General features: G+C 36.4%; 1 protein-coding gene across 1 annotated transcript; it reads left to right on the top strand.

Annotated features, from left to right (window-relative positions):
* The first annotated feature begins 427 nt into the window (after window positions 1–427).
* LOC136801225 (glycoprotein 3-alpha-L-fucosyltransferase A-like) lies at window positions 428–6,116 on the top strand. The gene is made up of 3 exons (XM_067057858.1): window positions 428–455; window positions 2,361–3,655; window positions 5,628–6,116. Exons 2-3 carry the CDS (start codon window positions 2,373–2,375, stop codon window positions 6,031–6,033), a joined length of 1,689 nt encoding a protein of 562 aa, XP_066913959.1. The 5' UTR covers window positions 428–455; window positions 2,361–2,372; the 3' UTR covers window positions 6,034–6,116.
* Window positions 6,117–13,426: the final 7,310 nt, after the last annotated feature.

Below are 13,426 nucleotides of genomic sequence, written 5' to 3'. Positions count from 1 at the left end.
TCTATGCTTTTGGTTTTCGATAATTTGATAAAATCCCCCTTAACCCGAACCCCTCCCCCCTAAGGGTGAATAGTGGTACTGCACAAGAAAACTTAGCAAATGTTGCAGTCGATTTTTGAGATTATATTTTTGTTTCAATACAGCACAGATATTTCTTCCTACAATGAACATTGGAGGTAGGCCATGATCATTGCATGAAATCAACGGTAGCCGAAACACGTCAACCACCAATAAGGGAAGGTATGAGATGTGTTTTATATAATACCTTATAAATACAGTTCTTTTATAAACTATGTTAATTGTTTTCTCTTATCAATAAGGGTATTAAAATTGAAATCAAAGAAAATCTTTGATTAAAATTTTGTATCTTTCTACAAAGTAATTCGTCATTTTATCAGCACGTAGCTTTTATCATCAATCTGCAACGTTTCATTTGGCCGAAGAAAAAGTATCGTGTATGTGGAGTTTGTGAGCTTTTTGAGATTATCTCAGTGTTTAAGTTTTTTGGGCCAAGGTATAAGTTTCAAGTGGAGCAGAAAACCGTTCAACCAATTTGAGACATTAGATGATTGACTATAAGTTCCTGATGTTATTCGAGATCTTTATATCTAAGGAGAAAAAAATAATGCGGTAGTAATTCGTTTTTGACGTTTTATCAGGGTTGCCACGTCTGTCAGAAATGTCTGGAATTAGGTAAAAGTCTGCAAATGTTTGGAAAAAGTCTAAAATTGGTATACTTGTTTAGAAAAGTCTGGAATTAATGTACATAGTTAACTTTCTGGAGATAGGAAACTTTCATTCTGTCAGCATTTGAAATTTCCAAAAACTGGCCTTTCAAATCACCATTAAAGAAAAACTAAAAACCTTCCGAATTGATAAAATGTTTGGGTAATATTGGGTATTTTACCAAAATATCTGAAACATTTTTGACATTTTCATATAAAATATCTTGAAATATGTGGCTTTTGAGACTAAAAGTCTGGAATTTCAACTAGGCAAACCTGTAGCAACCTGTTAAAACTATTTGACATCAAAAAAGTAAAACATATAGATAAAAATTGAGGGAAAAATATTGAGTACTTATTTTGGAATCCTTATAATTTAGAGACTGTGTGGACGGTGTGTTTAAAAATCTTTACCGGACGTCTCCGAGAATAATTTATACATTGATGACGTCACAAGCAAAAGTGAAGAATTGATTTTGCAGAATTATAAAGTTTTATATACCATTTAATGCATTTTTAGATCACATCAGTCCAAATGAATAAAAATTTGAATATGAAAAATGACGTCATTTTTGAAGAATTTTAAAAGAATCACAATCTTAATTTTATTGAGTTAGTCGAGTCGAGCTTTCGAATGGTATAAATCGTTTTTCGTTTTGACGACGTTCAAATTTGACATTTTCAGGTTACCTCTAACCCCCTAAAGAGTTTAGTCATAGCTCTTGAAATCTAGAAGAGCTATGGACCTTTATAACTTTTCATATTCAAATCTTTACTCACTGAGACTGATGTGATTTGGAATCTACTTGCCATGTGCTGAAATCAAATTTTAAGTGGTGGTGACGTCATCAGCTGACAAAACATTACCGGACGTGTCAGTTGAATATTTTGTCGGACGCCGACTAAAATATTTAAGATCAGATGATATACAGGAATGCAAGAAAAACCAACTCAGTATTTGTTCCAAACTCATCCAAATTTTAGAAATCATCAGCTGCCTGTCTGAAAAACGAGCCACTTTTTATAACCATTTGTGAAATAATTTGTGAGCCAGAGGCGTGTACAAATATCAAAAGGGTTAAAGGCTTGTTTTAATGATATACATAGAAAATTCTGGTCTTAAAAGGTGAATTTGTTATCAAATCCGAAGAAAAAAATATATTGAAGATATTCTACTAACCTTCAAAGGCCAATCTACCTTATTGAAAAATAAACGAGATAAGTCAAGAACTAATATCGCCTACAAAAAATGAATTGAATTTCGTGCTTAGTTTTTAGATTACTAAACTATTTTTCCCTCTCTAACTCTTCATAACAAGAGCACCTTATTGATCTTTCAAGAAAGGGAAGATTTTTTCTCCAATCAAATCTTGTTTCAAGACCCAAGAATCAGAAAAATAATCCTCTAATCTTTCTTCGATTTTAACTTTTCAAAATATTTTTATCGAAAAGTTTGTTTTCTCCTCGTGTGAAGAAAGAGTTTCGGACTACCCTCCAGTTAGATGACTAAAGACATTGTCGAAATTATTTTACGGCCCCATTTTGACGTTGTCAAACAATATGACGCTTTATAGCAATGTTTTTCATGGAGATCATAACTTTCGTATAACATTTTTGTTTATTATTTCCCTTCAGAGCATCAAGAATATGCAAGTGACGCGGATCAAAGTTCGCGAGTTGTGTCTTCTGTTGTGCCTTCTTTCGCTATGTCTAATTATGGTGGTGCGTTATCGAGCTCCTGAGGATAAAAAACAGATCCGAAAGAAGAGAGCGCAACATGTTATTCCACAAGATAAACCTGTTCCTCCTCGTTATTCAGGAAAGTTGAACTCGCCGGGCGATCTATTGATAGACTTAGAGAGGAAAATACTTTTGAAAAATGAAGTTTCGAATGCAATTTCGGACAGGGAGGCTGAGAACGAGAAACGGATGTCACAACTAGAGAGTAAATTATTTCAACGTTTGAATATCATTGAAAGCAAAGTAAACCGAAACGAAGATCTACTTCTTGAAATTGATCGATTGTTGAAAACGAAATCGAAAGTAAACGAACCAAAACCACCGGCAACAAAGATCAAACTCCAAACAAGAGATTTTTCTATCATGTACGAAATTCATAAAAAGGTTTGGAACAAATTGACTGAAAGTGAAATCAAAGAATTTTACAACCGTGAAAGAATATCACATTTGAAATATAACAAGCGCATTTTAGATATTGAAAGGGATCGACATTTATTGATGGAGCTATTTCCAGGACCCGACGAGTCGCGAGACCGAGTCACCGATCAACTTATGGTCAAAATTAAAGTTAACACAACTAAAACCATTTTCGTCAGTGGTTCTAATGTGAATAATCAAAAGAAGTTCCAAGCAGACCAGTGCAACGTTGATAAATGTTTTATAACAAGTAATCCCAAATATGCTTCGGTCGCAGACGCTCTTTATGTTGAACATAAAATGCCATATCGATTTTTAAGAGAAAAGAATATTAATAAGAATCGGGTCAATATGGTTTTCCAGTTAGAATCTTCAAGAAATTACCCATCTATATCTATCTTACCCGATGGATTGAACTGGACAGCTTCTTATCGCGTCGATAGCGTTCTGTACGCTCCTTATGAACGTTTCACGTCATTTCTAAATGTGACTGAGCTACCCACCAAACCTAAAGAGAATTATGCCAAAGGTAAAACAAAGATGGCGGCTTGGTATGTTTCGAACTGTGGAGCAGCAAGTGGTCGTAAAAATTACGTCAAAGAACTACAGAAATATATTTCAGTGGATATTTACGGACGCTGTGGTAAACCGTGTCCGAAAAATAACAAAAAATGCTATGACCAATTGAACAATGATTACAAATTTTATTTGGCCTTCGAAAATTCAAATTGTAAAGACTATTTCACTGAGAAAGTCTATTGGAACGGACTTTTGTAAGTTCAAATTTTTCGTTTTCTGTGTCGTGATACTTTAGGTGTCTGGTAAACAAGGTCATTGTGGTTGAGGGCCAGGCCTTTCTTTCTTACAAATAAAAAATTAATGCCGGTACTGCATTGTACATTAAGGGAAGAAATTTCGGCGGGAAATTAATTTGGCGGATGGTGGAAAAAAGTAAATTTGGCGAGAAATTATTGTCGGATTTTGGCCAAATCCACCAAATCCGCCAAATTTTCTTTTCGCCGAATTACCTCTTTGGTAAAGTCCTTAATTAAATTTTAATTATCTTAAATTTTAAATTTTAATTAATGAAGGGAGTGGTCACAAAGTATCTACTAGGGGGGGTTTGGGCTGGAGGATTTCAGTTGGGGTTCGAAATTATTTTTGAGGGTTTAGGGGGGGGGTTCCAGAAAAAAATCCTCAATGGGAAAGGGGGGTGCGAAATATTTTTGGGCAACTTAGGAGGTCAAATTCCATGACATTATTCGTATTTCGTATTATCGTTAATTCTGTCTTCATGAAATATCATTGTGATAGCCTCACCATTTCGCGATTTCTATAATATAAGACTAAGAAAGGTAGTTTGTTAAGGGATCCCCCCCTCATACAATTTCACATGTCAGCATAGTCTAGTCGTTTTAAAAAGAGCTGAAAATACAGTGCTTTTAGCGAACAAAGTGGTCGAAAATTGCAATTTTTCTCCTGTCGTCGCAAACCATGGTTGCGCCTCCCGGGGGGGGGGGGGGGCAGCCAGGCAAATTGACCGACGGGTATGTGCGGCGGCTAAGGGTCTATTTTTCAAGATAGCAGAAATGCACTGTAAGGGTAGACTTTTTGTTATATGCACTGTAAGGGTGGAAATTTTAGTAAATCAAGGAAAAATTAAGATTTTTTGCCCAAAAAGTCTGATTTTTTTGCTCTAAAAGGGTTGAAAATTTGAAGAAAATGCACTGTAAGGGTATGAATTTGACGGAATTTCGCCGACTTTTTGCTGCACTGTAAGGGTGCGATTTTAAAAGCCAATTTTTTCGCCGCACATACCGTCAGTTGGCAAACCCAGTGCCCCCCCCCCCGGGTTGCGCCTTCTTAATCTTTGATATTACTCCTGTTATATTAAGATATTGTATATGTAAAGAAATAATCTTTACTTTTAAATTCCATATGATTCAGACAAAAGCCTCATTTCTGGAAGAATCAGTCCAAAAAAGAGCTATGTTTGAGGCATATCAGGAGTCCAGAATCAACATTTCCTTCTGTCGGCGCAAACCATGGTTGTGCCTCCTTAATCTTTGATAATATTATTACCTTTAAACGCAACTCAAAATATTACTCCTATAGTAGTAAGATATTGTATATGCAAAGAAAAATGTTACATATGATTCAGACATTGAAAGACTCATTTCTGGGCAAAATTAATCTCGTCGGCGCAAACCATGGTTGCGCCTCTTTCGTCACTAAATTCTTTGCCCCTGCACGTTTTAACTTGCTGCCTTTATAATAATGTAGTCCTCCCCACATGAGTGCACAACATTTTGATATTGAGGCTTATAGGGTTACTCACAGTCTGGAAATTTACTGTAGTCAAACCCGATTTTATATGTGGCAAGTCGCCCTTATCCAAAAGTAAGTATAAGTAAGTATAACCCTCACCTTATTAATCAGTCAGTTAGAGTGAAGAAGAAAAATTTAGCAGGGGGGGGTGCGAAATTTTTTTAACCTTTTCGAAAAACAGGTTAAGGGTGCGGGTGTGAATTTTTTTTTGGGATTTTTTGAAATATCCTCAACTCCCCCCCTAGTAGATACTTTCTGACCACTCCCTAACTCATTCTTTCTTAGCTGTTTCATACAGGGTTGTATTGTTTAAATCTATTAAGATTTGTTACTTTTCTTGTAATTTGGCGATGTCAAGGAGTGTTCCAGATGATAGCTCTGAAATAAATCCCTCTGATAATTTCTTTTCTTTCATAGTTATCGTATTATCCCAGTTGTGTTTGGAGCTCATCCTGAAGAATACAAACGCATTGTCCCTCCACACAGTTACATTCACACTGACCAATTCGCATCACCAAAAGAACTGGCGGAATATCTCATCTTTTTAGATCAACATGATGACTTATATAATCAATACTTTTTGTGGAAAGACACTGGTAGCTTCATCAACACCAAATTCATGTGCCGTATGTGCACCATGGTCCACCTGGCTCCTCATTTCCCAATGTGGTATAGCGACGCAAACAAGTGGTGGAGGAGTAAAGACAATTGTGTTGATCCCACCAAAAATGGTGATGGCGTTTCTTACGGAACGTGGCGTAACAAACCTCTCCCGAAACAACATTCAAACTTTGTGAAATACGGGTACAAGAGATACGGCTGATATTTTTACCTCCAATTGTATTTATTAGTAATAATATTTATTTTCTATGCGAATTTTCAAGTTATTTAAATATTTCCCTATTACAGGGGTATATTTGTTAAAATGGTAATTTTTCTTCTCCTTCTCCTTCTCCTTCTCCAAGTCTAACGGCAATCTTAATCTGACCTCGACCTCGACCCTGACCCTTGAAAAAGGCAGTCGTATGTCCCCCCCCCCCCCGGCGGCGGGTCGAATTGTCTGTTTTTTGATGTTTTAAGTTACTTTGATGAGTGGAAGATAATAATGAGTTTATGGAATATTCATCCAAGAAAATTCTTATAAAAGTCTCTAAAGCATTTTCTCACCCAGGGTCGGCTTTTTATTGTATTTGGGTACCCAAATAAATTAGGGTCGAGGGTCGGCTTTTTTCCAAGGGTCGAAGTCTAACGCCGGTTTTGGTCAATTTTGTGAGTTTTTTTAAATGACGTTCTCTTTTTAAATCGTGCTCCGGTGGGAGAAACAGTAGGGTGTGCTTTGTCCAACCAAGACAAAAGACGTCATTTCTTCAAGGCACAAAGATTTTTATAAATGACAGTTGCCGGCCTAGCAAACATTTTTATTTTTATTTTTAAAAATACATTTAATTTTGATTTGGCAGTTCTCGGCCAAGGAGTTATTTAATTTTCAACTTTAATCTTTTCTATTTTAAAATAATATTTTCTTATGTGGCAGCTCTCGGCCACCATACACGTCCGGGGAAATATGCCATTGAGTTTAAAGCCCGAAATAGTGGGGTCGTTTAGCATAATTTACAGGAAAAAAATAATATATAGCTGAAACTTTCTCCAGACCTTCTCTATAGGATGCTTATGCCTCAGGAAAAAAATCCCCTAGTAGAATCCCACTGGTGGAACATTCCCTCTTTGGGCAATTTCTTTTTTCCCCAGGCAAAACCCTAAGGGCGAAATGTTTTGAAAATTTCAAACTCATTTTCAGACAATATCAGGTATACCATTCGAAAGCTCTCAAAAAACTATACAGAAGACTTTTAAACGGGTATGGCCGATTTCATTACCTAACTCGAGATATTTCATGCGCAAGTTCAATCTCTAACCTTTCTCAGGCAAGAAAAAGTGAAGGCGAGCCGCTCAAGGCTGCGCAACTTTGGTAGGATTTGTTGGCTTCAAATCCTATCAAGGAGATTGACTTCTAGCCCTTCGGGCTTATACTTCATTGAAATATGCCTACGTAGGCTGCACGCATCCCCTCTGATATGATTTGATATAACAAAACAAGAAGCCGGAGCGGCGTGAAGGTCCAGCTGACGTGGCAATAACCGAATGTCGTTCGTACCGGGTTCCTTAAGTGGCACAAAAGTATTTACTTCCCAACCTCCACTCTGAGCTTCTATTCTTTGACACTTTCTTTGTATTGTTAAGTTTTGAAAGTTTTTGATGCATTTCCCGAAATTTCGAAACTTTTGCCGCTGATGGGATTCGAACCCACTATATACAAAGAACCTATGATTAGAACATCCCCAACCCTAGCCCTAACCCTACCTGACCCTACCTGAAACAACCCTTTAATCTAACCGAGAAATTTGACTCTACTACCAATTCAATCCAAAACATAGGTCAAACATCGCGCGGGTCGGCGGGGCAAAAATTCTAGATCGGTGGTTGGCTTAGCCTGGACTTGTTAATTTATTGCGCGCAGAGGCCCCGACAAAGACAAAATCTTTTCGATCAGTTGCTTTTTAAAGGTCTATTCTGCTGCGCGCTGGACCAATAGCAATAAATTCTGGGGATGCGCGCAGCCTAATGCCTACGGTGCTCCATTCTCTTTCCCGATCGGGAAACGTCTCCCGGTTCGGAAGCGCATTGTTGATCGGACTATACTGTTTTCAAACCATCAAAACATAACCTGAGATCAGATTGTGATTGTTTTCTGCCCACCACGCTGAAGCTCTAAAGGGATGGGTGAAAACATACAATCTGACGAATATGCAATCTCGAAATCGTAAGGACCGCGTTTGTCTAAAAGGACTGGCGATGACAACAAAGTTGCGTGATTGTGTTTATGAATAGGGCGCCGTATAAGTTTTTGACTTTCTGGCGCACAACAAGATTCTTGTTGTAAAATTTTCCGCGGGAGGTAGGACTATTTTCCTCAGATGTATAATTTTCAAGCGCCTTTAGAGGTTTACTGTGCGCGTAAGAAAATTATGAACAGCTGTTATCAGGTTATCAAAACAAAGATGGCGGCAAAAAATAAACAACAACTGTTGCTCTTTCGCTATTTTTCTTTGGTTTTTATGCTTTCGTGAGTTGAATTGGGTCATGATTTTTGTAAGATTGTCACAAGAAAGAGTCGACGATGAACTTCTCTTGTTATTCCTTTCTGGATTTGATGTTTCGTTTACATTCTGTTGGTTTAGAATGAGAGATAGAGTCAAGTCACCAGGAGTGCGCACAAACGAACGTCTTTGAACAACCAAACAACCAAAAACTTTGTGCAGCAGAATCCTCAAACTATCCCTTGCAATCTCTCCAAAAATTAAAATAAATGGAGCACTAGAACAACACCACCAAACCGATTTTGGAACGGGGCCAAGTAAAAAAATTACGAAATTTGGGATTTTTGTAAGGCGGTCATCGAAAAATTGTTCTATTCGCGTCACCCGCCCGCATCAAATTTTCCGCTGATTTTCCAGTGCGGAGATGCGGAAAAAAATCTGGGGAAAAGCAATTATTTGTTCTTTTAAAGTATAGCTTTTTTCTCAATTGATCTGACAGTGTAGACCTAAAGCTCTAAATCAGCCATCTAATAAGGCGGCAATCACAAATATCTTCATTTCGCGTCCTCGTTGGGTCGAAAAAGTGAGTCGGTCGGTCGGTCGGTCGTAAAAATTTTCGGGTTTTCTTAAAATTGGACCCAGTGAATTTCTTCTTCTCGTCCGACCTTAATCATCCATTTTTGGAGTGTACTTTAGGCGTACTAACTTTCGCGAGCAGAAACTTTCGCGAGGACAAAAAATCGCGAAATTCACGACATTTACTTTCGCGAATTTAACAAAAAAATATTTTTCGCGAGCATAAACTTTCGCGAATCACGACATAAAATTGAGAATTTTCGCATGAAAAAATGGCTTAAAGGGACAAGTACTTCTTGGATTGGCTTGAAACATTTGTCCTTTGACTTATTAGTCTTTTAGCAGGCTTAAACGTGCCATAAAAGTTACATTTTATTCAAAGTTTGAAATTTTACAGATTTTCTATTTTGTCAAGGATTTTTCGCGAATGGCTCTTCCTAGAATTTTTAAAGACATTTACTTTCGCGAAAAGGGCTAAAATTCGAGAAAATCGCGAAAGTTTCTGCCCGCGAAAGTTTCTACGCCTAAAGTATTCTTGAAGGAAACTGCCAGTCAGCAGCCAAAACGACCGTGCGTTACGGGTGGTTTCAAATTATGACCTTTGAACACTGTAATGATAAACAAAGTCAAAATGCCGCGAGTGCGCTTGAAATCGCTCGCAAAAAATCGGCAATAATAAAATTTTTGAACGAAGGAAACGTCATCGACAGAAAAAGTCCGACAAATTTACCGACTCAACGACTCAATTCTACTCAATTTTCGAGAGTTGGTCGGGCGACGCGAAACGAAGATATTTGTGATTGCCGCCTAACATGAAAACCAGAATATGATTCTTCAATGGGAATCAAAACTATAAAGTGCACTTACAAACATCAATTTGTCAGATCTAACAAAATTAATAACCACACTGTCATCATTGACAATAAAACAAACGTTTTTCTGTCAAGAGCCTTGTAAAGGCCTGTAAACATTCCAACAACTTCCATCGAAATGATCTATCCCAGCCCAGTCTACCATTTTTAGCGCGGTCCGAGGATTGAGCCGAGAACACTTAACGAACTCCTGTGCGGGTGAAAAACTTCAATCTGTCAATCATTTTCTCAAGCGAAGAGTACGCAAAGCGATTCTAGCTTTACGATAGTGCCGCGGGTCATCAATGGATTATATAATAATAATAATAATAATATCTTTCTTTAATGTTGGGGTGCCGTAATTACAAATCAAGTAAATTTATAACTAATAAAATCCAACAATATCAAAATAATAAAAACGACGAGATCCCTAGGGCCAATTACCTACAGATGTTACATGAGCATTTAGAGCCTTTCCAACGTTTTATCTCTGTTTTGAATTTGGCTAGAGTTTGAATGTCATGTAATTTCAACTTCTTAGGTAATTGGTTCCACAATAAAGATGCTCTAAAGGATAAACCGTAAATACCGAAGGTATAGCGAGTAGCTTCAGGGAGAGTTAAGAGTTTTGTGGATCTTAGTTTGTATACCACTGTTTTTATTTGAAAAATTTCTGCCATGAAGCTTGGACTCAAACCTTTGATTGATTTGAAAATTTCCACCATCAAATATTGTAAATTTTGAATGTGGATTTTTACAGTATTTGTACGGTTTAATAAAACTCCATTGTCTAAAGAAAAGTTTGAATGTACCACACGTAAAGCCCGTTTATGCACTCTGTTTATTTCATCGTTGGATGCTCTTGAGGAAAACATCCAAATGAGGGGGCAATATTTAAGATGACAAAGGATGTATGAGTTACAGAGTGTGAGGGCTTTTTCGGGATTCAAATATTTCCTTATCCTCTGAAGAGCTGTAGTATTCCTACTTACAGTAGAACATATTTTGTCTACATGTTGGTTAAAATTCAGTTTCTCATCAAAAATAATTCCTAGTAGCAAAACTGAATTTTTTGCTTTTATAGTAACATTCTTATACTTGATTGAAATATTAGAGTTATCAATATTTTTCCTAATAGCATCATTTGGAATTTTCCTGGGTTTGCAACAAGATAGTTGGATTCGAACCAAGATATTAAAATAGTTAAATCGTTTTGCAATTTTTTCAAGACGATATTTTCAGTGGTTCCACAACTATCGATAGTGTTGTCATCAGCAAAATTGCAAATGTCGCATTGCTCTACAAATTTAATTATATCATTAATAAAAATATTGAATAGTAAAGGACCTAAGATTGAACCCTGTGGTACTCCTGAAAGTATCTCAAGCCATTCGCTGAAAATTGATCCAATTTTAACCCTTTGCTTTCGTTTTTTTAGGTAATTATAGATAAGAAGCAAAGCTGGACCCCCGATTCCATAGGCTTGTAACTTTGCAATAAGTAACTCATGGTTCAGACAATCATAAGCTTTTGACAGATCCATAAGGACAGTGCCTACAATCTCATTTTTATCTAAACATGCTTGCCATCTTTTGAGAAGGCGTAACATAGCATGTTGTGTGCTGTGACCTCTCCGAAATCCACAGAGAAGTTTGCTAAATTTAGGTTCGATAAATGTGTTAAGTTGATTGAAAAGCACACGTTCAAAAACTTTTGAGATTGCTGGCAGTATGCTTATGGGTCTGTAATTCACTTTATCCATCTCGTCTTCTTTCTTAAAGACGGGACTGATGTCAGCAAATTTTAGTTCGTTTGGAAAAACGTTGCTTTGGATTGATGAATTAATAAAATTTGTTATAAAATCTAAATAGATATCGACTGATAATTTTAAGATATTAATCGGTAAATCACCACTGACAGATTTTCTTGGATTTAGCGAGAGGATGATTTTACGAACCTCATGATTATCTACACATCGAAATTGAAATATATCTTGGAGATTATCATTACAAGTCTCTGCTTTAATCTTAATCATACTGGGGTGATCTGAAAAGTGATTAAGGGCTTCGAGAACTGGCTCAGAGAATTTATCAAAATTCTTTCCAGTATGTTTAATGGGCAGAGTTCTTGTAATGTCTCTAAAGTATTTATTAAATATGTTAACAATCTTTTGATCGTCAGAAACAATGTCATTTTTCTCAGCTAGGACAATTTTGCCTTGGTAACAGCCTTTGTTGGTAAAATAAGGCTTGCACACATTCCAGAGGGATTTTTCTTTGGTAGTGTCTATACTCTCAAAATAAGATTTTTTTGTTTTTTATTTAATTTTACTACCAAATTCCTCTGTTTATGATAGGCTTGGATATCCTCAGGAAGTTTTGTTTTTCTTGAAATATTTTTTAAGCGAGAGCGCTTCATGATTTGCTTCCTAAGTTCCTTTGTCATGTGAGATTTGTCATTGCCTCTGATAGTCTTTTTCTTTAATGGGGCATATTTATCCAAAATATTAGTAAATATTAGCTCAAATTGACTATAATCTATCGGTTGGAATATTCTTAAGGTATGAGAAAGTTCTAAATTAAAATCAAAGCCTTTAAATTTAGAAAAATCTCGATATTGAATGGTTTGTGGAGGTAGACTTTCGTAGCCTTCTCTAAACATAGTTATTGGCATTAGATGAAAATCACTTAAATCAGTCTCAACAGCATGGGAATGTTGAAGGCTAGACTTGCAGTTTGTTAAAATAAGGTCAATGCAAGTTCCCTCTGGTTTTTTGAAGCAAGTTTTTTGTTGGATCAAATTTGATAAGTTATATCTATCCATGAATTGTTTTAAGTCAGTTTGAGACGGTTCAGTGTTGAAATCACCTAATACTAATAAACGATCAAATCTTCCTAAGAATTCATTCATGAGATCCGACAGTTTTTTGATGAATTGCTTAATCTTAATTTTTGGATTTTTGTATATGGCTAGAATGAGCCAACTGTTTTTCTTAAGCTGTAATTCAAATATAATAATCTGTATGCCTTTGCTACTGTATATCTTCAGTTTTCGAGATACAAGACCCTCTCTTATATACACCAACATACCCTCTGATTTTTTATTTACATCAACTCGGTAAGGAAACTTAAAATTGGGTTTTTTCAAGGAGGCGTTGGTTGAGGCAGCATCTAATTTTGTTTCTGCAATAACTAAGATATCAAGAAGATGGCCAGTAAGGGCAAACAGGTTATCAGATTTGTTACGAAAAGAATTTATGTTTAGATATCCAATAGTCGGGTTTTTTGACTTCTTTCTTAGAGAAATTAATTTGTCTAAGTTTGTGTCTTTCGTGCGTCATTCCAAGTCCCTAATATATTTGATAAAATTTTGGGCAAGGCGAGAATTCCCATGATTGTTAAGATGAAGTTTACCTCTTGAAAGCTGGTTTTCTGTAATGTTACCGTTGTCTATAAGATCAAATTTCATATTTTCACACATTTTCTTCAAACCTGTATTCAAATTTGTAACTTTATCAGGACCATCTGGAGTATCAGTACGAACAACACAGTTTGAAATTACCAATTTCGTTCTTGGTGAGATCTTCTTCGCAATGCGATTTATAGCTTCCAAGTTTTTCGTTGTTTCACCATCACTCGTAAGGTCATTTGTTCCACCATGGATGATCATGACATCAGCCTTTTTCCTTCTC

The sequence above is a fragment of the Clytia hemisphaerica genome, unplaced genomic scaffold, assembly GCF_902728285.1.
Source record: "Clytia hemisphaerica strain Z4C2 unplaced genomic scaffold, Clytia hemisphaerica genome assembly, whole genome shotgun sequence".
Taxonomy (NCBI): Eukaryota; Metazoa; Cnidaria; class Hydrozoa; order Leptothecata; family Clytiidae; genus Clytia; species Clytia hemisphaerica.
Note: the sequence above shows the minus strand (reverse complement) of the source record. Positions and strands in the feature narration are given on the sequence as shown.